This window comes from Gigantopelta aegis, chromosome 4 (assembly GCF_016097555.1).
Source record: "Gigantopelta aegis isolate Gae_Host chromosome 4, Gae_host_genome, whole genome shotgun sequence".
Lineage (NCBI taxonomy): Eukaryota > Metazoa > Mollusca > Gastropoda > Neomphalida > Peltospiridae > Gigantopelta > Gigantopelta aegis.
The window spans coordinates 58,759,547-58,786,613 of NC_054702.1; the positions used below are offsets into that span (position 1 = coordinate 58,759,547).

The 27,067-nt window shown below is 39.7% G+C and overlaps 1 protein-coding gene across 1 annotated transcript; it reads left to right on the forward strand.

Moving 5' to 3' along the window:
• The first annotated feature begins 7,503 nt into the window (after window positions 1–7,503).
• LOC121372142 (lambda-crystallin-like) lies at window positions 7,504–16,225 on the forward strand. Its single transcript, XM_041498410.1, has 6 exons — window positions 7,504–7,660; window positions 8,750–8,984; window positions 9,771–9,932; window positions 10,958–11,152; window positions 13,309–13,414; window positions 15,787–16,225. The coding sequence occupies exons 1-6, from the start codon at window positions 7,608–7,610 to the stop codon at window positions 16,026–16,028; spliced, it is 993 nt and encodes a 330-aa protein (XP_041354344.1). The 5' UTR covers window positions 7,504–7,607; the 3' UTR covers window positions 16,029–16,225.
• The last annotated feature ends 10,842 nt before the right edge of the window (window positions 16,226–27,067 follow it).

The following is a 27,067-nucleotide window of genomic DNA, read 5'->3' on the forward strand; positions in this document are numbered from 1 at the left end:
CTTCGAACACGCCCATCCAGAGTCCGACCTCCGATAAGATCGGTGGTCTGACTCGGGATGGGGGAAGGGAGAGTTGAAAATGGACAGAATTTTGAAAATAGCAATTAGTAAAATTAATAGAATTTTTGTCAAAAGAGGTAAATATATGGAATTATTATCCATATGGTTAAAAATACCTTGGTGCGTATCAAAGTGATACGTCCCACTAGAACGCCAAGTGGGACGTAACTTCATGACGTCATCGATTGGAGCACTGCAACCTTACAGGAACATCAACCAAACGAGATGAGTGATATAAATTAACATCGATTATGGGTAATAACTAGAATGTTAAACTCGCTACCATTTCTTATCATGTTTGTATCCCTCGTGAAATAATTTTCATTGTGTTTTACTCAGGACATAAACATGATACGAAATGGATATCGTATGATTGTTACACGCATACGGAGACGCATAAATGGAATCTACTCAACCTGTTTGCATACAAAGTGATTGTTACGAATTACGCATTGCGTGTACGCATACGGATTACGGACAAATACTGGAAATTGAAATCACTGGCCTGCGACGTAAGACTGGTAGGTACTGGGTTCGCAGCCCGGTACCTGCTCCCACCCAGAGCGAGTTCTAACGACTCAATGGGTAGGTGTAAGACCACTACACTCTCTTTTCTCTCACTAACAACAAACAACCAACCCACTGTCCTGGACATACAGACAGCCCAGAACAGCGTGCTTGAACCTTAATCGGACATAAGCACGAAATTAAGTTAAAATGAAATGAAATCACTCTCATCGAAAACTATGGTGTAGAGGTTATGTTACAGTCATCCGTTTTACAGTCGGTAGAGCGCTCGCCTGAGGATGCTTCGATCGAAGGATCGAATCCCAGCGGTGGACCTATTCTCTGACTGAGGGTTTTCTCGTCCCAGCCAGTGTCCCATTCCTGGTATATCAAAGGCTGTGGTATGTGCTGTTCTGTGTGGGGGAGATGTATATAAAACATATTTTGCTGCTAAGGGGGAAAAAAACCCATCTCCACCTACGCCCAGGACAGGCGTGTGCAACAACAACTTGTTATGAATGTGCACGTAAAACCCTATGACCTGACCTGACCTGACCTGACCTGACCTAAGTGAAAAATGTAGCAGGATTCCTGTGAAGACTACGTTTACAGTTACCATATGTTTGACATCTAGTAGCCGATGTTTAATTAATGTGCTCTGTTGATGTTAAACAAAGCAATCGTAGTTGTTTTGTTTTAAAGCTAATACATACGGGTTTTTATTTTATTTTTCGAAGTTAAATAAAGTTGTACACCATTTTGTTCCCTGTGTCTGGTATTGCACACCTTGTTGCTTTTCGCCAAGCTGCATATCAAGAAGTGACTGAAAACACTTGCCTCATGGTGAGAGAAGGAAGGACATCTTTTATTTAACGACGCACTCAACACATTTTATTTACGGTTATATGGCGTCGGACATATGGTTAAAAGGACAGACCCTCGTTTCAACCCGTGGAAATTAACACTACATTTAGTTAATCTACAAACCTGTAACACATTTGGATAAAAGAAAGAAAGAAAGAAATGTTTTATTTAACGACGCACTCAACACATTTAATTTACGGTTATATGGCGTCAGAAATATGGTTAAGAACCACACAGATTTTGAGAGGAAACCCGCTGTCGCCACTACGTGGGCTACTCGTTCCAATTAGCAGCAAGAGATCTTTTATTTGCGCTTCCCACAGGCAGGATCGCACAGACCATGGCCTTTGTTGAACCAGTTATGGATCACTGGTCGGTGCAAGTGGTTTACACCTACCCATTAAGCCTTCCGGAGCACTCACTCAGGGTTTGGAGTCGGTATCTGGATTAAAAAATCCCATGCCTCGACTGGGATCCGAACCCAGTACCTACCAGCCTGTTGACCGATGTCCTACCACGACGCCACCGAGGCCGGTCATTTGGATAAAGTTACAGTTGAGTGAAACATGAGTCTGTGATTTTGAAATGGTGAAATACCCTCTAAAAATAGACTAAAACTCGACTCTATAACTATTACTCCTGCGCGTGCTGTAACCTCACCGTGGTGCAGGGGTGTAACATTCTCTCTGAAAATTACCAATACAGCACACATTTAAATTTTGAGTAAAAGTCAGTATCTATCTGTGATATTTGTATTTTTGCACAGTTCTTTACACTGTTTTTATTTAAATCTTGAATTTTGATCATCACCTTATTTGTTTGCATTACCATAGTTTGACACCCAATAGCCGATGTATTTTTCGTGCTGGGGTGTAGTTAAACATTCATTAATTCATTCATTCTATAACTGTTACTTCTTAGACGCACGTGTGTTTTAAAAATGAAAAATGCATTTTGTGGTACCAGGATGACCAAAAACACTTCGAATGTACGGAAATGGATAATTTAAACAATACATACTTTACAAGTAAAGTAAGATTTTAGCTATCAAAAACGGCTCTTAATAGTTAAAACTGTGTCTTAGTATTTAAAAACTAGGGCATGTCCCTTTAAGGACCGCACATATATTGAGAGAGGAAACCCGCTGTCGCCACTTCATGGGCTACTCTTTTCGATTAGCAGCAAGGGATCTTTTATATGCACCATCCCACAGACAGGATAGTACATACCACGGTCTTTGCTACACCAGTTGTGGAGCACTGGCTGGAACGAGAAATAGCCCAATGGGCCCACCGATGGGAATCGAATCTAGATCTATCGCGCATCAGGCGAGCGCTGTACCACTGAGCTATACCCCGCCCCTGGCATGGTGAGAGATGATAAACATATTTACCAATCAAACTACATTCTAGTGACCGTTTGAACTATAAAGCCCACTTGAAAAATTCTCATCAAAACATAATTAGAGTTATTTGTATAGACGTGAATGTGCCATTTCTCTTTGAAAAGCTTTTTAACAAAAGTGAAAAAACCTAACAAAGATGTATCCACAAAATCAATTTTCCATCAACAAATATAGCCGTTTATATTGCACTGCGATGCACTTCAGTTATACATGTACATCAAAGATTTATATAAGCGTGCGTTATCTTCAGGGACGCAAATCCCCAAACACATTAGAAAGAATGATTAATTTGTTTTTGAAAAAGAAAACTTCAGGTTGAGTGATTATTACAATCTGTAAAGAGCAGGGATGACAGAACACAGCTTCCTACCCCCCCCCCCCCCCCCCACCCAAATAAAAAAATTAAATAAAATAAAATAAAAATAATATATATATATTTTTTTTTTTAAATACGAAGCTGCCCGTTTTGAATAGGAATAGTATATGTAGCGAAGGAAAGAGGGCAGACATGTTGCCCCCCCCCCCCAACAATTAAAAAGAGAAGAAGAAAAATACAGAAGAGCCTTGTAATACCCCCCCCCAAAAAAAAAAAAAAAACCCCAAACAATTGGACCCCCCCTTTTTTAAAGCTGGAAAAGACCCCGTGATTATTCTCTGCCCCAGGGGCGGGGAGGGGGTCCACAGGTCTGGACCTCACCCTTTTTTGAAAACCTGCATAACCGGGCCTGATTATATTAACTGTTCTGTGTAAAAGGAGAGGTCAGTCATCACATTTAGACCCCCCCCCCCCCACACACACACACACACTTTCAGAAATCCTGCATCCGCGCCTGCTCTGTACTGCCACGCCAGTTAATTTAGACAAGGTACGAGCATGTTATTGAAGTCTAAAACAAAACATTTTAAAAAGTAATGATCGATTTAAAATGATGGGTCTTGGTATTGAAGCACACATTACGTGAGATAAATGATGGTGAGAAGCAGTAAAAAAGTAAAGTTTGTTTTATTTAACGACGCCACTGGAGCACATTGATTTTTTTTATCTTATCATCGACAATTGGACGTCAAACATATGGTCATACTGACACTGGTTTTTTTTAGAGGAAACCCGTTATTGCCACATAGGCTACTCTTTTACGACAGGCAGCAAGGGATCTTTTATTTGCGCTTCCCACAGGCAGGATAGCACAAACCATGGCCTTTGATGAACCAGTTATGGATCACTGGTCGGTGCAAGTGGTTTTTACACCTACCCATTGAGGCTTGCGAAGCACTCACTCAGGGTTTGGAGTCGGTATCTCGATTAAAAATCCCATGCCTCGACTGGGATCCGAACCCAGTACCTACCAGCCTGTAGACCGATAGCCTAACCACGACGCCACCGAGGCCGGTAGAAGCAGTATGAAAACCACATCCATCCATTTCTATCATCAGAACGATCTAAGGCAGAACGTAGCCCAGTGGTAAAGCGTTCGCTTGATGCGCGGTCGGTCTAGGATCGATCCCCGTCGGTGAACCCATTGAGCTATTTCTCGTTTCAGTCAGTGCTCCACAACTGGTGCAACAAAGGCCGTGGTATGTACTATCCTGTCTGTGGGATGGTGCATATAAAAGATCCCTTGCTGCTAATCAAAACGAGTAGCTCATGAAGTGGCGACAGCGGGTTTCCTCTCTCTATATCTGTGTGGTCCTTAACCATATGCTCGACGCCATATAACCGTAAATAAAATGTGTTGAGTGCGTCGTTAAATAAAACATTTCCTTTCATCAGAACGATCTATGCAAAATACGTGTCAGGGAAACCGTTTTTGTGACGAATAATAACAGTTCATAAGAGTACAAACAAAACCCCCAAAACAACAACAACAAATAATAACAATAAAATAAAAAATAAAACACACAATAGTAAGAAAATAAATAAATGAAAAACAACTGTGCGTCTGAAATAAAAATAGTTTTTGATGGGTTGTTTTTGAAAATAAATTGGCTATTTCGTACTTTAACAAAAAACGTTTTGGTGGCATGTGAACAAACAAAGGGTCGAAATCAGACCGAATATTTCTGCCTCTGCAAAGCTTTATTTCATGTTTTATATTATCTTTAAATGATTTGCCTATTTTATATTTATATCTTATCTTCAATGGCTTTTACAGAGACAGAAAGTAAATGCCATTGAAGATAAGATATAAATATAATATAGACAAATCATTAAAAAATAAATATAAAACATGAAATAAGCTTCATTACAGAGACAGAAATATTCGGTCTAGGTCGAAATATGCTAATCATACATGATCGGACATGATCGGACATAATCGTACATGATCGGACATCATCGTACATGATCGTACATGCAGTCGGTAAATGACAAGCATATAGAGACTAACGCAAAGCACATAAACTAGCTGTGAGGCAGAAATCAGGGCACGAGTAATCTAAAGGGTCAAAGCCAACGGTCCAGATACCTCCACAGGGTCGGGTCTGGTCTGGTCTAAAATAACTAGGGGTGGGGGCAGTAAAAATTCGGGGAACTGTTATGTGGGGTCTAAGAGGCAAAAGGAGAAAAGGAACACTTTTAAAATAAAAAGAGCATTTGGTATTTATTCTTCGGGTGGGTTTGGGGGGAGGGGTGACAACTGTCCATCCCCTACATCCTATTAAGTACCGCCCTGCTGTCGCGTGTCAAGTGAACATTTCATAAAACTACAACGGCAACCCAGACGTAAAGCGTGTCAAGTTAAATATATAACTGTTTATCAAGTTTGACATACAAATAATTAGGATTACTTATGAAAAGCTGTTGCCAGTACACGTACACTATATTTAGTATACGTAAACCATTGAGTTGAACAGTCTTCTATTTCGCGCATTCAACCAAAGAGCACATAACATTATGTTACAGTACTGCCAGCATTTGACACATAGCAGGCGCGTGCGCAGGGGGGGGGGGGGGGGGGGGGTTTGGGAGTCGGAACCCCCCCCCCCCCGCCCCCGCTCAAGGCGAAATATTTTTTGTCAGAAAGCAGCTCGGCTAGCCAGCAGAAAACACCTCAGAATAGCCCTAGAAGGGATCAATTTTTTTTAACATTTTCGGGGGGAGGGCCCCCCAGACCCCCCGCGACGGGCTTCGCCCCCTGCAAAATTTCCTGCGCACGCCCCTGCATAGGCCTACACAAACAAAGAGAGAGAGAGAGAGAGAGAGAGAGAGAGAGAGAGAGAGAGAGAGAGAGAGAGAGAGAGAGAGAGAGAGAGAGAGAGAGAGAGAGAGAGAGGAAGGAGAGAGAGAGAGAGAGAGAGAGAGAGAGAGAGAGAGAGAGAGAGAGAGAGAGAGAGATACTACACACAAATCCGCGGGAACGAACACGCGCGCGCGCGCGCGCGCACACACACACACACACACACACACACACACACACACACACACACACATACATCGCTGCACTACTGACAAACAATACAAACTATTGGCAGTTTCAATAATGGTGATAGTGATCAACTACACAGTGGGTTCAGCTGAATATTTAAGGCCGAATTTACAAAACCTCTTTAGGTCCTTTATGGTAACTACATGTATATACATTCTTAAACACCAAAATTTTGGTCCGTAATGTATAAATGCTATTAAAGAAAACTGCACCCAAACAACACATACACTGTACCCTTTTGATTTTAAACTATCTTTTGCATCCAGCTTGTGTATTGCTGACACGATTTACAGACTGAAATTCTAGCAAATTAAGGGTCCAGCTATACCACAAGAGCACACTGATTTATAAATATGTGTATGTGCGCACGTATGTGTGCGTATGTGTATGTGTATGTATGTGTGCGTATGTATGTGTGCGTATGTATGTGTGCGTGTTTGTGTGTGTGCGTATGTGCGTGTGTTTGCTTATGTGTGTGTGTGTGTGTGTGTGTGTGTGTGTGTGTGTGTGCTTTGATTTGTGGTAATTTAGACTTAGTGAGAAAACCCGCTACATTTTTCCACGAGTAGCAAGGATTCATTTATATGCACCATCCAACAGACAGGATAGCACGGCCTTTGATATACCAGTCGTGATGCACTGGCTGGAACGAGAACTAGCCCAATGGGCCACCGACGGGGATCGATCCACGACGGACCGCGCATCAGGCGAGCTGTTTACCACAGGGTTACGTCCCTCTCCCAGCTATAATGTTTCGCTTTTCGACTTTGTGTTAGTGCCTTGCCTGGGGTACTTGCGTCGTAGGATGGAATCACACGAGTGAAAACATTCTCTGATTGGGCTTTTTCCCGTTCCAACCAGTGCCCACAGACTGGTATATCAAAAGACTTGGAATGTGCTGTCCTGTCTGTGGTGGTGGGGGAAGTGCATATGAAAGATCTCTTGCTACTAATGGAACAAAAATTAGCGGGTTTCCTCTTTAGACGATGTTTAAACAAACTTTTAAATGGGTATGCGCGCGCGCGTGTATAACTGTGCATGCATAATCTTCAAAACTTGAGAGACGAATACCCCCTCCCCCCACCCCCCACCCCCTCTACGTTTATGTGTAACCTAATACATGTTTTTACTGCATCCCCCAGTTTGGCACACTCCACGTACACATGTGCAATAAGTATACTGTTTATGACTGAAATTATAATGACTTTTTATTTACGTAACCTACATTGCCGATGTCCCTGTAAAGTGTTTATCTCTCGGACTAGTTTTTATCTTTCCACATTATATATATGCCAGCAGGCGGTTAGTGTGACCTTGCCCACAATTAATTAATCTACAGTGTCAATATGGCCTCCAGTGGTACTCCTCTCAGGGACGAAAGGATCGCTATAATTGGAAGGTGAGTTGTGTTCCAGCACTATTCTGTAAGTGAGCAGCTCCCCAGACGTTTAATTTACTGTGTTGATGTTACTTGTAAAGGTGGCTTATGCCGAGTTATGCACCTCTGTTACAGTCAGCGAAAAAACAGATGCAGTTGCTAATAAAAAAATGTATACTGAGATAAAGAAAGAAGAGAACAGTTGGTATTGTAGACGAAATTCCAGTTACTGTTAGCATCGTAATGTCTGTTTAAAGGACAAGGATGTAATGTGGGATTAAATGTCAGTAATGTGAGATTGAATGTCATAAGGTGAGATTGAATGTCATAAGGTGAAATTGAATGTCATAAGGTGAGATTGAATGTCAATATCACGGTTAATCTCGTGACAATATGGATTAGGGTGTTGGTTGCATTCACTCACTCCTGTTGGTGTTGATGACTTGATGTGATCCACCATTATGTATGAAGATAGCGATGAAGCAACAACATCAACTGTTTTATATAAAGATGGTCAGTCTTCCTGTTTCTCTCTACATGTATCTGTCTATCTCTAGCTACCCCCCCCCCCCCTCTCTCTCTCTCTCTCTACGCTGATTACAGGTTGCCACATATATAGTCTTTAAAAGTTTTGTTGTTGTTTTTTGTTTTACCGTCTGTACTGCGAATCAACGGATGTGTGTTTCACAGTTGTCTATAAATCAACTTATGACATGTCTCATTCACATTATAAATCGTTTGGGAGGGAAAAAATTAGCCGATTAAGGCAGGTGACCGCTGATTACAGGTGGCCGCTAGGACAGGTTTGACTGTATATATATATATATATATATATATATTATATATATATATATATATATATATATATATATATATATATATATATGCCTCTCTGTCTCTGTATGTCCGTCTCTCTCTCTCTCTCTCTCTCTCTCTCTCTCTCTCTCTCTCTCTCTCTCTCTCTCTCTCTCTCTCTCTCTCTCTCTCTCTCTCTCTCTCTCTCACTCACTCTCACTCACTCTACATTTAGAGTATAAATGAAAGGACAGCTACTCACGCGTAAGCTATTTAGTTATTTAGAGACCTTATATTTTCGTTTCACTTCCTCAGTGGTCAGATCGGGCAGAGCTGGGCTTTACTGTTTGCCAGCGCCGGTTTCAAGGTTTCATTGTATGACGTCAATCCAGAGAATGTGACGAAGGCCCAGGAATTGATCCTTCAGCTACTCCAATATCTGAAGAAGGAGAACTGCCTGCGAGGATCACTTCCAGTGCAAGTTCAGTACGACCGGATATCAAAGGCAGACACTATCGACGCATGCGTCAATGATGCTATATATGTGCAGGTATGGAAATCGTGAAGTCGTGCGTAATGCTTTAATTTGCTGAGGGTTGGGATTAAGTGAGTGAGACAGTGGTCGCCTGGAAGGCTATGGAATATAGGATCGACCCTCCTCACACACACATACATACATACATACACACACACACACACACACGCACACAAGCAACACACGCATGCGCGCGCGCGCGTAAACCAACAACATAAATACAATTAATCGAGTGTTCATCTTTTACAGTATTTGAAAGATAGTAAAAATTGTAAAAGAACTTACAATTATAACTTGGTCTCGTGTCTCTAAGATTCCGTCTCTATTACATGGTATCATCATTCGTGTTTTAGTCTTACTAATCACTTATTAGTCATACAAACATGCTTTGTGACACGTATTCACACATTTGCATAATGATGAAACACTTGTGCGTATTGCCCATGAAGTATGTATGTGGGCATATCTCCCTTTTTCAGTCTCTCCGTCTTTCTCTGTCTCTGTCTGTCTGTCTGTCTGTCTGTCTCTCTCTCTTGTCTCTCTCTGTCTCTCTCTTCTCTCTCTCTCTCTCTCTCTCTCTCTCTCTCTGTCTCTCTCTCTCTCTCTCTCTCTCTCTCTCTCTCTCTCTCTCTCTCTCTCTCTCTCTCTCTCTCTCTCTCTCTCTCTCTCTCTCTCTGTGTGTGTGTGTGTATTTACATGTGACTTTCTTTGTCTTTGGGAACATTACATCTGTGTATTACAATGGAAATCAATGAAAAACAATTTACAGCTCTTTTTAGAACCACCACGTTTTATTTGTAGGAATGTGTATTCGAAGATTTGGAGTTGAAGCTCCAACTGTTTGCTGATGTTGACAAACATATTGGAGATAACACCATAGTGGGCAGCTCCACCAGCTCCATGCTGCCATCTGCCCTGTCTAAAGACATGAAGCATCGACACAACTTTCTTGTTGTCCATCCGGTAAAACATGCATTTTACACTGACGCGTCTTGTAAGCTCAATATATTTATATGTGGATGTGGATGTGGATGTGGATATATATATATACACACAGTCAAACCTGTCTTAAGCGGTCACACAAGGGAGTAGATCAAAGTGGGCGCTTAAGACAGGTGACCGCTGATTACAGGTTGCCACATATATAGTCTTTAAAACTTTTGTTGTTGTTTCTTATTTTACCGTCTGTACTGCGAATCAACGGATGTGTGCTTCACAGTTGACTATAAATCAACTTATGACATGTCGCATTCACATTATAAATCGTTTGGGAGGGAAAAACGTGGTCGCTTAAGGCAGGTGACCGCTGATTACAGGTTTGACTGTATATATATCTGGTGTGTGTGTGTGTGTGTGTGCGTGTGTTGCGTGTATAAATGAATGGATAGATGGATAGATGGATGGATGGATGGATGGATGACATACATTGATGGATTGTTTGATGTTTGGATGGGTTAATGCATGCATTTTATGTATTGATGATTGGATGGGTAGGTAGATAAATGGTCTGTACCCATATGTGGATAGAAAGATAGATGGGGTTGTGTATGTATGTATGTGTATGGATGTATGTATGCGTGTGTGAGAGTTTCTATGTGGTTGTGTGTCTGCACGCGTGTCTGGTTGTGGCTGTGTGTGTGCGCGTATGTGTGTGTGTGCGCGCGCATATGTGTGCGTGTGTGTGTGCGTATGTGTGTGTATGTGTGCGTATGCGTGTGTGCATATGTGCGTGTATGTTTGTGTGTGTGTGTTTGTGTGTGTGCGTATGTGTGTGTGTGTTTGCGTATGTGTGTGTGTGTGTGTGTGTATTTGTGTGTGTTTTGTGTGTGCACGCGCGCGTATGTATGTGCGTGCCACTGTGTGTATGCGTTTGTGTGTGTGTTATTTGCATTCATCGTGTTTTAAACTGAAGGAAGATAAAAAAAAAAAATTACACAATAATATATGAACAAGTCCATTTTAATCAATTACGTTGTGTGTTTTTTTAGACAAATCCTCCATTTTTCGCTCGTGCTGTGGAACTTGTACCAGCGCCATGGACAACACCGGAAGTGATGGGGAGAACTCGAGAATTGATGGTTGCTATCGGCCAGGCTCCAATCGTGTTAAAGAAAGAAATTCCAGGATTTGTTCTAAACCGGATGCAATTTGCGATCGTGGGCGAATGTTACAGACTTGTTAAGGTGATGTGCATCTAATACTAGGTTCAGACTATCAACTGTCACGACGACGTTGGCCAACTTGACGGTTATGTTGTAATTCCCCCAACTCCCTAGTTATATATGGGTGCGCACATATTAACAACTAAGCGGGCGTAGGATTTGTTTACAATGAAAATCGACTTGTAAGACCGCTAAGACTTGCAACTGGACAGTCGTAGAAGTCATGAGGACAGAAAGTTGGCCAACTTTGTCGTGGCAGTTGGAAGTCTGAGCCTAGCATTACTCGCGCTAATTGTGGTTATTACCCTTACACAGAGAATACTTATCAGACTAATGTGCGGGAATTTTAGCAGCTGGGGGGGGGGGGGGGCGGAGGGTGTGTGTGTGTCTAGACTGTGGGGACCGAAGTTTATAGGAGCAGAGGGTCGAGTCATGCTCCTCCAAACACCCCCCTCCAGAAGCGCCTGATTACACAAGCTTATATTACGACGAATGCATACACACCAGTTGTAATACAAACCCAAAAAACCCTAACAAGAATAATGTACAACTAGTAACACACGAGTTATAAAAAAAAACAGCATTTTTTTTTGTAAGATGTAACATTGTAGGAAAATTAAACAGAGCGCAGTGACTCTCTATTCATGAGTGCGTGACACACCTGCGCACTCACTTGCACTGATACCTTTCAACATACTCACTACACAAAAAGATAGCATATGCTGCCATTGAACAAAACATGGCATAGGGACTAAGCGATAAAAGTTTAAAATACGATTTAACTTCAAACTGGATTAGCTTAGAAAAGAAATATATGTTTATCGGTTAAAGTTAAAAAACCCAAATCAACGACACCACTAGAGCACATTGATTTATTAATCATCGGTTATTGGATGTCAAACATTTAGTAATTTTGATATATAGTCTTAGAGAGGAAACCCGCTAAAAAAAAATTCCATTAGTAGCAAGGGATCTTTTATATGCACCATCCCACAACATTCCACAGCCTTTGATATATCAGTCGTGGTACACTGGCTAGAACGAGAAATATTGATTATCGGCACCCCAGGACACTAATATACGATTATTTAATGAATGATATGAGAGTGTTTCTTTCGATATTTCGTCGAGAGAGAAAAAAAGATGAAACCCGATACAGCCACACATGCTACTCTTATCCATTCGACTGATGACGATTACTTCAGCACTTAACTGACATGCAATGAGGTCATGATTGATTTCTAGTATTTAATTTGAAATGTCCTTGGAGGTTTTCTCTGAAGAGGGACGGCATTTAACTCAATCGGTTGAGTGCTCGACTGAGGTGCTTGCGTCGCAGGATCAAACCACCTCGGTGGATCCACTCAACTTATTTGTTTTTCTCTCGTTCCAGTCAGTGCATCACAACTGGTCAAAGGTCGTGGTATGTGTTTTCCTGTCTGTGGGAAAGTGCATAATAAAGATCCCTTTCTACTAATGGAAAAATGTAGCGGGTTTCCTCTTTTCTAAGATTATATGTCAGAATTACCAAATGTTTGACATCCAACAGTCGATGATTAATAAATAAATGTGCTCTAGTGGTATCGTTAAACAAAACAAACTTTACATGTCAGAATTAATTTATTAATCATCGTCTATTAGATGTCAAACATTTAAAGTAGTTTTGACATATAGTCTTAGATAAGAAACCCAATACATTTGTTAGTTATTAAGAAATTAAGGATTTTTTTATATGCACCATCCCACAAACAGGATACCCCATACCACGGTCTTTGGTATCCCAAATGGGCCTACCGTCGGAGACTGATCCTAGACCAAATGTGCAAGTCCTAAACGCGAATTTTTATTTTATTTCAGAAAGGGCGGGACGTAGCCTAGTGGTAAAGCGCACGCCTGATGCGCGGTCGGTCTAGGATCGATCCCCGTCGGTGGGCCCATTGGGCTATTTCTCGTTCCAGCCAGTGCACCACGACTGTTATATCAAAGGCCGTGGTATGTGCTATCCTGTCTGTGGGATGGTGCATATCAAATATCCCTTGCTACTGATGGAAAAATGCAGCGGGTTTCCTCTCTATGACTGTGTCAAAATGGCCATATGTTGGACATCCAATAGCCGATGATTAATAGATCAATGTGCTCTAGTGGTGTCGTTAAACAAAACAAACTTTTTATTTCAGAAAGGTGTCATAAGCGTTGACGGCTGTAACAAGACGATATCGGAGGGCATCGGTCCGAGATACGCGTTCATGGGACCTTTTCAGACGGCTCATTTAAACGCAGACGGTAATAGCAGTTATTAGTTGTCACCGACCGTGAAAAATAAGTATCTCCTTCGCGGTGTCATCATTAAAAAAAAAAGAAGTAAAACAAAGAAAGAAAGAAGTGCTTTATTTAACGACGCACTCAACAACTTTTATTTACGGTTATATGGCGTCAGACATATGGTTAAGGACCACAGATTTTTTTAGAGGAAACCCGCTGTCGCCACATAGGCTACTCTTTTACGACAGGCAGCAAGGGATCTTTTATTTGCGCTTCCCACAGGCAGGATAGCACAAACCATGGCCTTTGTTGAACCAGTTATGGATCACTGGTCGGTGCAAGTGGTTTACACCTACCCACTGAGCCTTGCGGAGCACTCACTCAGGGTTTGGAGTCGGTATCTGGATTATAAATTCCATGCCTCGACTGGGATCCGAACCCAGTACCTACCAGCCTGTAGACCGATGGCCTGCCACGACGCCACCGAAGCCGGTAAGTAAAAAAAAACCCACGTCGTAATTAACCTGCAACTCGATCGATCAACGTCCCAGGTTAATACGCCCTCGAAGTCATTTTGACCCGGGTTATTTCATTCGTTTTCAAATGGTTTCGCCCTACATGTCACAAGCATCGGAAGATGCCAGCACACGAGGGACCAGTAATGTATTAGTTTGGCGCCTAAGGGTGGGGTATGTTGGGTTGAGGGGGAACAGGTGGTTTATTATCTTCATAATTGGTGGTGCCACCTGTGCCCCCGCTTCCAACACCTATATGTATGTTTGTGATAATAAATTCTACTTTAAAACGCTAACAGCTTATGTTCACCGAAATGTTACAAGCGTAATGCAGTAGCGTAGGAAGGTGCCAAAAAGTGTGTGTGTGTGGGGGGGGGGGGGGGGGAGGCACACTTATATTTACACACTTTTACACTATTATAAAGCAAATATAAAGCAAAATATCTGAAAAGTGTGTGTGTGTGGTGGTGGTGGGGGGGGGGGGGGAGACATGCCCCCTTGCAGCCCGCTTCCTACGCCAGTGTAATGCTAAAGATAATAGATTATACGTTATTTACATGATGTTAAAGGGTAAAACAATTTAATATTCTTAATTTGATAATGGAATATAGTTTCTTTATCAGTATGTTTAAATTTTTAAAATGGGAACAATGGCATTTTGGTGTTTCCATTTTTGTCGCTTCAACTTATTTTCGTGCTTATATCCAATTAAGGTCAGCCATCTGGGCTGTCTGTCCAGGACAGTGGGTTGGTTATTAGTTGTTAGTAGTTAGTGAGAGAGAAGTGGTCTTACATCAACCCACTGAGTCGTTAAAACTCGCTCAGGGTGGGAGCCGGTACCGGGCTGCGGACCCTGTACCTACCAGCCTTAATATCCGATGGCTTAAGCACGATACCACCGAGGCCAGTCATTTGATGTTAAATAATCGCCCATCATTAAAGGTGCGTGTTCCTTTTGAAACCTTGTACAATACTTCAAGTTAAAACATATAGTCTCTTGTTTAGAATATTCATTTCTGCTTTATCGAGTTTATTGTTAGTTGTTCTAATGTTCTAACGAAGCTCAATGCATTTATTGGATGTGACCGTTTGACGCAAGCCAGAATTTGGAAAACGCTGAGTCTTTTAGAAATATCAGGCCCGTAGAAACCGGAAATGCAGGTGGGGGTAGGTGCAAATTACGTTTTGAGGCTGTGACCCACTCACTGGACATTGTGCCCCCCCCCCCACCCCACTCCAGATATCGTTCCTACGGGTCTGAATATTCTCTTTGTAATCGTCAAGATGTTATACTATTAAAAAACATTTTAAAGGGACATTCCTGAGTTTGCTACATTTTTAAAGATGTTATCGACTAACAGAGACTTTTTAACGATTGTAATTACATATCAAATATATTTTTTTGCATAAAATATTATTGGCTGTATATTAAACGTGTTTCTGATCGTTCTAATATTTGTTCTAGATTACATTTCATTTTATAAAATAAATATTGTTTTTTCGTACGTACGAAATTATTTGAAGACAAACTCCAGTTTGGGCTTCTTAGAAATATTAAGACGACCAGAAACACATTGAATATACAGACACTGATATTCTAAACAAGAAAATATATTTAATATAAGTTTAATCGTAGAAATATTTTATTAGTCGGAAACATCTTACAATTGAGCAAACTCAGGAATGTCCCTTTAACAAAAGCATTTTTTTTGTTTTCAGTTTGTGGGTAACAACACACTCAGATATAAATGGCATGTCACAGTGTGCAAAGAATCTAATACTAGTATTATAATTCAAAAATAAGCAAAAACAAATAGATAAATAAATGACTAAATAATAAAATAAATAAATAAATATGTTCGTCTGTTTAATCCGCAGGATTTCAGAACTACTGTGACCGCTATGGCGACATAATATATCGTGTCCAGCAATCGTTTGGACCTCCAGAGAAAATGGAGGGAGAATTGGTACAGCAGATACAGAACGAACTGGTGAAAAAAGTTCCTCTGGACAAACTCGATGAGCGTAGAAGATGGCGTGAACGCAGAATGGCTGCGCTCAACAAACTGAAAACAGAACTAGCGCAACAAGGACAAAATGCTACTGATTCCGGAAAATAGTTTAGAAAATTATTTTCCTTTTTTTAATCCTACAGATATTTTCTAAAGAACTTTCTTAAACACCCGTTTATGAGAACACCATGCATTATTTTTGATAACACATGGGTTGTTAACACACGTACGTGTTACACGTGCTACGGCTGTAAATAACTTTTAGTCGAAAACGAAAAAGATGTTAAAATTTGCTTAAAACCTGGTTTTTGAGGATATGTAACAAATAGAATGATACATTCGTGTCCGTTAGAAACCATTTATCTCACAACTCGTTCTTTAAAAACGTATTAAACTCGCTTTCGCTCGTTAGATACATTTTAAAACAACGAGTTGTGAGATAAATGGTATCTAACGGCCACTCATGTATTATTCTCTGTATATTCTGCACAAAAAGTAGTGCGTTAGTTTTACATTCTGTGAAGTATTTACTTGCACAGAAGGATTTTTTGTTAAAGAGATGTTCCAAAAATGACAAAATTCAGTCAATAAACTAAAATATTTGATATCACTATTAAAAATATGTGTGTGTGTTTTAATATGTTGTATGTGAATAGAGTATTTTAGATTCAAAATTATTAATTCATTTCATTTCAACTTATTTTCGTGCTTATATCCAATTAAGGTTCAAACACGCTGTCCTGGACACACACACACCTCGGTTATCTGAGCTGTCTGTCAAGGACAGTGGGTTAGTTTTTAATTGTTAGTGGTTAGTGAGAGAGACGATGGTGTAGTGGACTTACACCTACCCGCTGAGTCGCTAACACTCGCTCTGGGTGGGAGCCGGTACCGGGCTGCGAACCCAGTACCAACCAGCCTTATATCCGATGGCTTAACCACGACACCACCGAGAACGGTAAAATGATTAAAATTTTGATAAACATTTAGTATTTACATGATTTAAAAATATATTTCTTATGATAAAGGTGAGGTGAAATGTAAACTACTTATTCAAAATTAGCCGAATGGAATCAGTCGTTGTTGCTGTAAATATTAAATATTATAGATTCTTGCAATTAGTGCAATATATGGATGAATGATTATAAATTAACAAATGAAGAAAATGATTAAAGTAATAAACGAATGAAAGAGAAAAAAGTTAGTTTGTTTTGTTTAACGAAACCACTAGAGCACTGTCACGGGGATCCTATAATACCCATAACTGAATGAAACACACGATTATCCAAATATCTCTCCTAACTGTATATCTATTAGATCTCTCTGTAACGGGCAGTTCAACCCGCGTGGCTCGTCTAGGTATTATCAGAGATAAGATCTTATATAAAGTATATATTATTATAGCACGTTTAGTTCACTAGAAAACACAACAAAAACACAATACACTTTGGAATCTGTATTAACCTACGCTGACAAATGTACTGCCGCAGTAGTTAATTAACAACAACAAATAATAACAACCCAGAACTGATCACTTAATTAGTTAATCTCTAGGTGTCTAGTTTACACAATATTGTAATCACTTCACCGTGACACAACCCCCACACGTGTGATAATTGAGAAACGCTTCCAGGGGAACTTAATTAATAAAGGAATTACAACTCTATTCCTAACTGGTTAATTTTTAATTAACCCTTACTACTCATTCAGTAACGTGTAATAATTGAGAAACGCGGCCAGGGGAACTTAATTAATAAAGGAATTACAACTCTATTCCTAACTGGTTAATTTTTAATTAACCCTTAACTACTCATTCAGTAACCTTGTAACACAGAATTAATACTGGTACCGATCACAATAAAGACAATAACCTACAGTTTACCTAGGTCCTCTAGGATGACTGGTTAAGCTTTATATATATTAGACAGTGAGCCTACAGTTTATTGCGTCAGATTACCGGCAGCACCGTTTAAATAATATTGGTATAATACAGTATTAAAATATTTAAAGTCACATCAATCACATCAAGGTTATACACAGAGCAGAAATAAAATATTTACCAGTCCGGACGGACAACGATCCCTGGGAGCCTTCCTATGGTTCTCCCCGATATCTCTAAAACCCTAGCTATTTATCATAAAAATCCAAATATCGCCTGGGGGTACAACGCGGTCCTCCCCCTATCAAGTGATATTTCCACAGCGACCAAGCCTGCATATTTTTCTTAGATGGCCAGACTTGCCGACTAACAGAGACTTTTTAACGATTGTAATTACATATCAAATATATTTTTCTGCATAAAATATTAGTGGCTTTATATTAAACGTGTTTCTGATCGTTCTAATATTTGTACTAAGTTAAATTTCATTTTATTTCCAGTTTAGGCTTCTTACAAATATTAAGACGACCAGAAACACATTGAATATACAGACACTGATATTCTAAATAAGAAAATATATTTAACATGTAACTTTAATCGTAGAAATATTTTATTAGTCGGAAACATCTTACAATGCAGCAAACTCAGGAATGTCCCTTTAATATTTCAACGTCACCAAACCTTGTTTGAACTGGTGCAGGTGCACTTGTCCCAAGACATCCCGTATCTGCAAGTCATAACTGTAATATATAACGTAGACCAATTGGCCTAAAAGCCAGACACAAAGTACAAAGCAATATTTGTCACATTAATGAAGACTCTTTTGTGTATTGTCCATAGACCTCGTCTCTGCTATAAATAATTCCGTTCGAATGATAATACTGCTATAAATAACCAAAGCACTCAATATGTTTCAAAATTATATTTCTTTTCTGTCCTTTACAATATACAGTGTGCTCGAGCCCTACTTTGATAAGGCACTGGATTTTATGTTATACGGTAGATGGGTTTCATTAGAAAACAAGTTTGTTTTGTTTAACGACACCACTAGAGAACATTGATTTATTCATCATCGGCTATTGGATGTCAGACATTTGATAATTTTGAAATATAGTCTTAGAGAGGAAACCCGCTACATTCCCCATTAGTAGCAAGTGGTGTTTTATATGCACTATCCCACAGACAGAATAGCACATACCAAGACCTTTGCTATACCTGTCGTGGTGCACTGGCTGGAATGACAAATAGCCCAATGGGGCCACCGACAGGGATCGATCCCAAACCGACCGCGCATCAAGCGAAGGCTACGTCCCACCCTCCCTTGAGAGGATGTTCACACGTTCCCGGAACCGTGCCCACTGGTCCGTGGGGCCATTGGGCTATTTCTCGTCTCAGCCAGTGCGCCACTACTAGAATATCAAACGCCGTGGTATGTGCTATCCCATCTGTGGGATTGTGCATATGAAAGATTCCTTGCTACTAATGGAAAAATGTAGCGGGTTTCCTCTGTCTGTGTCGGGGACGGGACGAAGCCCATTGGTAAAGCGCTCGCTCGATGCGCGGTCGGTCTGGGATCGATCCCCCTCGGTGGGCCCATTGGGTTATTTCTCGTTCCAGCCAGTGCACCACGACTGGTATATCATAGGCCGTGGTATGTACTACCCTGTCTGTGGGATGGTGCATATAAAAGATCCTTGCTGCTAATCGAAAAGAGTAGCCACGCGGGTTTCCTCTCTCAATATCTGTGTGGTCCTTAACCATATGTCTGACGCCATATAACCGTAAACAAAATGTGTTGAGTGCGTCGTTAAATAAAACATTTCTTTCTTTCTTTCTATGTCTGTGTCAAAAAGACCAATTGTTTGACATCAAATAGCCGATGAGTAATAAATCAATGTGCTCTAGTAGTGTCTTTAAACAAAACAAACTTTACAACTTTAATCAAATACATTAAAATTAAACTATGACATGACTTATTCTTATTTTTTCTTCATCTTCTTTTCTTCTTTTTTCCTTCAGCTATTTAAAGAAATATAGCATAGTTCGTTTTATAATGACTATAAATTAAACATAAAATAATATACAAATATGTTTTCTTAAATTTCTCTGAAGGAACGTTTGAGCTAAGATATATTACTTTTAATTAAAATTAACGTTAAACTTTTAAAATAAATATTGAGTCACATATATTAATATATATATATATATATATATATATATATATATATATATATATATATATATATATATATATATATATATATATATATATATATATATATATATTTAAAACATGCGGTATTTTTGGTTTGCTCGTTGTTATTCTGTTTTCTTACACATTCGTTGGTGAGATTCTGAGAACATCATTTGTTGTTTTTGATAAGACATACTGTTAACACATATACGTGTGAGAACAGTTTAAAGGGACACACCCTAGTTACGCCTATTTGTTAACCATTACGGCGTTGTTGTTCGCTATTAAACCCCATTTTTCACAAATAAAATTGCACTTTACTTACATTTTATTATTTAGAATACACATTTCCATTCACCTGAAGTGCCTTTTGGTAATCCTGATGTTTGTAAAACCACGAAATTAATTTTTTGCATTTTTTCACAAGACGTGCTGTCGAGAGAAAAAACCGTTAAGCAAGCGAGGTCCAATCTATTTTTAGAGGGGATATTTCCATTTCAATGTCACAGACGTTGGTATATCACGTGACCGTTATCATTTTGGTTCGGTTTGTTTTCTCGTGCACGGTTCGCGCAATCAACATCCGATTTGTTGTTGTTCATTTGTGAGATTTTTCTTCACAGTTCGTGAACATTTTCAGTAACAATAAAGTTCAGACAAGTAAATGTCTCCATACAAAACGTTACAGACCCTTAAAACCAATAATTTTGCTAAGTCCTACGATATCTGGAGAGGGGATACAACCAGGACAGAACAGTTGGAACATGTCCAGGAGAGGTGAAACGAACGCACCCCAAGTCTGTGAAATTTGTCGTGACGTAGGCATTGTTGTGCTTCGAGCGACATCTACCGGTGACATCAGAATACTAACTTTCAAAATTATTTCAAGCAATTGGGACATGGGGATTCCCATGGTATTTATCGATATAAAACCTGCTTTTTCACTCCATTTGATAAAAACGTGATCTAAGTGTGTTACAGGTTTGTAGATTAATCAAATTATAATTTATTTTCGCTGGATGGAACTAGGGTGTGCGGCTTTAAGGAGATACGACTGGCTGCTCCTAGGTTATGACCAGGGCCCGTGCTAATAAATGACTCTAATGACGTCACACGCATACAATTCTATTAGAGTCTCGAGTCTAGATTCTAAAAGTTTTATAATCACCAGGCCTGCTGGTCGTCAATGCCAAACCATCCAATGAAAAAAAACGGCATGATCAAAATAGATCACTCAGTGACGTACAGGCTCAATTGAAATTGACTACAAGCGCTAGGGCCGTAAATAGGTTTTAATTAAAAAAAGGTGTTTAAGTTTATTTAAAAATTCTTTTTTTAGGATACATAAGAAATGAATACTACATACGTGCCCGTCAGATCCCATTTATCTTACAACTCGTTGTTTAAAAATGTATCCAACTCGCTTTCGCTTGTCAGATACGTTTTAAAACAACTCGTTGTAACATGAAAATGGTATGTAATGGACATTCAGCCAGTACTCCACAACTGGTGTAACAAAAACCGTGGTATGTATTATCCTGTCTGTAGGATGGTGCATATAAAAAAATGCCTTGCTGCTAATCGAAAAGATCAGCCCATGACGTGGCAACAGCGGATTTCCTCTGACGCCATATAACAGTAAATAAAATGTGTTGAGTGCGTCGTTAAATAAAACATTTCCTTCCTATCGGGCATTCATATAGTATTCTCTATTTATAGACTAGTTTATATTAACTTAGTATGGATATTTTAAAGTCATATTTATAACTAATGGAAAAATGTAGCGAGGTTTCCTCTCTAAACCTACATGTCAAAAATACCAAATGTTTTGATACAACAGTCTATGATTAATAAATCAATGTGGTTTAGTGGTGTCGTTATAAATAACACAAACTTTTACACATGGATTCCCCTGCCCGCCTGCCACTCGCCGTGGGATCCGGCCCGACTTGGTGGTGAAAAACTCCACCTGGGTGTTGGATCGCCAATCTGGATTGGGCACGATGCGCACCCCAATCGTTAACCTTTCCTCCAGGGCTTAAAAATAATTTAATAATAGGGAAAATATAAGTTTAGAAAGCCTGATCAAAAAAAAAAAACTGTGTCAACTAAATATTTCTAACTTAAAATATCATTCTATCTCTCTTTTTTGGCAGACACATTAAAAAGTGTTAAATCCCCTGATTTAGTGTAAGTTTCCAAATTAGTCGCCTAGTCTACAACCCCTCTCCCCCTGGTCGAACCGCTGGCCCGGCCAGAGATAGGACCAGGGGGAGACATGCCTGAACCCTAGTGGATATAGGCATGCAAAAACTGGTTTCAAGTTCAAGTACACATGGATCACATAAAATGTGCTAGTTGTAGTGCATGCATGTTTATTAACTAAACAATCGGACTAGTTCATTTGTGAAAGTCGAGGTTGGGGCGAAATTTGGAAGAATTCATCTCGCTCACGCCAACGTATCGAATACGGTTATAATATTTCATCCTCTTTGGGACGAGTTTATTTCGTACAGGAAAAGGGAGTGTCTGGGCGAACCTACTCTGTGAATCTTTTGAGTATCCTTGCACCATATGCATATTAGCGGCCAATCAGCGAGTCTGCCTGCACTGGTTCCCGCGACGCTTGCACCGACTGAGTACACCCGGACGTATGTCCTCGCTCGGCGCACCAGTAGTACTGGCAGCCAGTCGATTGAAGTGCGACCGAACCAAATGTCAAACGTCCCCATTAGTATTTAGGCCATGTCATGACTTGCACTTTAATATCCGAAATGACATTATGAGGAATAATTTCCTTGTTTCTGAATGTTGTCACTACGGATTAAAAACAAAAATATATTGTTATGGCGAGAGTATATGCTGGAATATCAGCACGAAATCTAGTTAAAATCTTTAAATACGGGAAAGAAAAGGTACGATATAGGGTGGGGGCTGATCCCTCCCCACCCCAGTGACAGCCCTTTGCGACCAACATGATGCGGATGCCTCTTGTACATCCTCGTGCTAGCAATATGATCGGAAATATTTTATTTGTTTTCACGTGTAAATTAAAGGGACATTCCCGAGTTTCCTGCATTGTAAGATGTTTCCGACTAGTAAAATCTTTTAACGTCTAAACATACGCATTAAATATATTTTCTTTTGTTCAGAATATCATTGTCTGTACATGTATATTCATTGTATTTCTGATCGTCTTAATATTTGTAAGAAGCCCAAACTGGATTTTGTCTTCAAATAATTTCGTACGTACGTTAAAAACAATTTTAGGAAATAAAATGAAATTTAACCTAGTACAAATACTAGAACGATCAGAAACACGTTTAATTTACAGTCACTAATATTTTATGCAGAAAAATATATTTCATATGTAATTACAGTCGTTAAAAAGTCTAACATCTTAAAAATTGCAGCAAACTCAGGACTGTCCCTATATTGGGTTTTTTAAAAGGTCCCAGACACGTATCCCTTTGAGATTACCACAATCGGTCATAACATTCAACGATCTACAGTCTAAGTGAAAAACGTTCCAAGACATTTAATATCTATGTCATGATATGCAAATGTAATCTTCTGACAGTGAGAGTCTGTTAAAAGGCGGCCCACGTTTTGCCTTCCGTCATATGAACATCACCCACATAGTAATGAACTCGCCCTTGCCTAGATTAAAAACATTTAGATGATGTGTAAAACTAATATTGAAACATTTGTAGCATTTTTCATTTAGGTTTTTTCTTCTTGTTGTCATAATGGTGTTGTCGGCTGATGAGTAATTATATTGATCACGAAAATACGCGAGTAGAACGTTGTTTTATATTATTTTTATATAAAAAAGAACCAATCAGAAATGGATTTGCACTAGTTGAATAAACATTAATTTTTAAAAACTACTTGGTAATGTCTAGACCGATATTAAAGGGACTGTCCCGAGTTTAAAGCCATACTAAGATGTTGGCGATAACAGCCTTGTTGGCGACTACTGTTTAATACTAAATACATTTTCTTGTTTAGTATGCCAGTGTCTGTATATCGAATGCGTTTGCGGTCGATTACTAATGTTTGTAGCACCTAGTTTTTACTTTAATTCGTGATATATATAAAAATCCGGTAAAACCGGTTTGGACTACTTCAAGCATTAGGACAACAACAAACAACTTGTAAATACAGACACTGATATTTTAAATAAGCAAATGTATTTAATTTGTATGTTACGCCATCGAAAAGGTTCTATTGGTCGGACAGATTTTACAACGGTTGTACACTCAGGACTGCCCCTTTAAAATATATAGTCTATATCATAACGCACAGTTACTTGTTAGAATTCTACACCATAGACAAATTCATTATGCATTCACCATAAACCAAGCGTCTGTTAAAACCATATCATCCATGATAGGAATGACACGAAAATGGCATTCTACCCTATTGAGGTTTTGCGAAACTGTTGATGCTATGAAACTTAAACAACCAATCAGCATGCTAATTGTTCTTAGAATTAAAGATACTTGCAATTGTGACTGTAATTAATTATTTGCTTGTTCATTTAAAATAATTATCTGCCTGTATTAAATCATATAGTACACCATCGTAGAGTAATTAAATGGTGTGGGCAAGATTACCCTTTTTCTTCCCTGTCCCTCTACTGCCGCGGAATAGGTCACTGACGGTGCCAGAGGCCGAGTCAGGGGTGGGCGTGCCTGAACCTTAATTGTATATGGGCACGTTAATAAAGTTCTCACTTCCCACTTCCCTGTCATGTACAGAACTCTCTGGCGAAGTCAGAGGTTATGCCCACGACAGGCGTGCTTTAACAGTTCTCTAATGGAAGCATGCCAAAAAATCATTCACACCCACATTACCTTTTTGCACTGTATGGGACAGTCAAAATTGTCTTCCAAATTATTTAAAACTTTAGAACGACGACTATAAACGTATTTACATTAAACAAAAATACACCCACTAATTTATCGATTATAGATCACTAATTAATCAAATAAAGCCATCACCTTTTGTCCAAACCCGTTTCTGTCCTGGAGAGGCAGTCCAGGCTGTTGGACTGTGTCACCAGGACGGCTTGCTTGAACCTTAATTGGATATAGGCACGTGAAATACTTATAAGTAAGACGGTATTGAAAGGCGATGATACAGTTCAACAGTCTGTTTGTTTTGTTTAACGACACCACTAGAGCACATTAATTTATTAATCACCGGCTATTGGATGCCAAACATTTGGTAATTTTGAGGAAAGCCGCTACATTTTTTTCATTAGCAGCAAGGGATCTTTTATATGCACCATATAGACAGACAAAATAGCACATACCACGGCCTTTGATATACCAGTCGTGGTGCAACGACGGGGATCGATCCTAAATCGACCGCGCATCAAGCGAGCGTTTTACCACTGGGCTACGTCACGCCGCCTCCACAGCCAGAATGCATGATAGTAGGCCTACATATATTTGAATTTCGATGGTATGGGTATCCAGGTATGGGGTGGGACGCAGCTCAGTGGTACAGCGCTCGCCTGATGCGCGACCTATCCCGTCGGTGGGCCCATTGGGCTATTTCTCGTTCCAGCAAGTGCTCCACAACTGGTGTAACAAAGGCCGTGGTATGTACTACCTTGTCTGTGGGGTGGGATGGTGCATATAAAAGATCCCTTGCTGCTAATTGAAAAGTGGCGACAGCGGGTTTCCTCCGTCAATATCTGTGTGGTCCTTAACCATATGTCAGACGCCATAAAACCGTAAATAATGTATGCTGAGTGCGTCATTAAATAAAACATTTCCTTCCTTCCACAGACACATCTCAGGCGAGCACTCTACCTACTGACTAAATCACGCCTCTTTATATATATATATATATATATATATATATATATATATATATATATATATATATATATATATATATCAATTTGATACTACTGCATTTTGCATGAATCAACACCCACCTCCTCCAGCTACTTGTAACAGTAACACCTTTCCTATTGTATTGAAAAATCGGCTGTTATTTATACTGACAGATGCTGCATCAAATAAGCCCACTGACTCATTTCGCTTTGAAGGCTACGCGTTTTCTTTTATTTAAGGACAAGTACCAAATAGCTGAACCTTTTTATCTTAGTACATAAGTAGCAAACACCACGATGAATAGAAAGAAGCTGCATTTGCCAAAGCTGATAACTTCATCGAAAAGTTGTAGGTAATGTGTTAAAAAAATCTATACTTACAGACAAAAATAGTTTACACAATGTTAGCCTAATCGAGAACAGTGAACAGTTGTAATGATGGACAATGGGCGGATCCAGGCTATTGTAAAGAGGGGTGACACAAAATTTAAAAAAAGGACAATTTGAATTTGTGGATAAAGTTAAAGTTTGTTTTGCTTAACGACACCACTAGATCACATTGATTTATTAATCATCGGCTAATGAATGTCAAACATTTGGTAATTCTGACTCGTAGTCAACAGAGGAAACCCGCTACATTTTTACTAATGCAACAAGGGATCTTTTATATGCAGTTTCCAACAGGCAGGAAAGGATATACCACGGCCATTGACCATTTGTGGTACACTCGTTGGAACGAGAAAAAAAACCCCAGTCAGTTGAACGGTTCTGACATGTAGTCATAGAGAGGAAACTCGCTATATTTTTCTGTTAGTAGCAAGGAATGTTTTTTATATACATCATCCCACAGACATCGCATATCACGGCGTGGAGCACTGGCTGGAACGAGAAATAGCCCAAATGAGCCCACCTAAGAAGATCGATCCTAGACCGACCGCGTATCATGCTAGCGCTTTACCACTGTCGAATACAAATAAGCCGAGCTCCCAAAGGGAGCGAAATCTCTGATAGGGGAGGGGTTCGGATGCATGCTCCCTTGAAATTTTTGAAATACAGATGCTCAGAAAGAATTTTGTGTGTATATTGTGAATGACTAAGGGCTCTTAAAATGGACGGGGATGTCGGGGGTGGTGGTGGTGGTGGTGGTGTACAGGATCCCTCTGACCCACCGCTGGATCCGCCAATGCATGCATCAGTACAATTTAACTAATGGATGTCAATGT

Excerpts from the sequence above, each read along its gene's own strand:
- LOC121372142 (XM_041498410.1), top strand. The coding sequence starts at position 7,608 with ATGGCCTCCAGTGGTACTCCTCTCAGGGACGAAAGGATCGCTATAATT. Across the intron at positions 7,661-8,749 it reads AGGATCGCTATAATTGGAAG|TGGTCAGATCGGGCAGAGCT; the intron begins GTGAGTTGTGTT and ends TCACTTCCTCAG. Across the intron at positions 11,153-13,308 it reads AATGTTACAGACTTGTTAAG|AAAGGTGTCATAAGCGTTGA; the intron begins GTGATGTGCATC and ends TTTTTATTTCAG.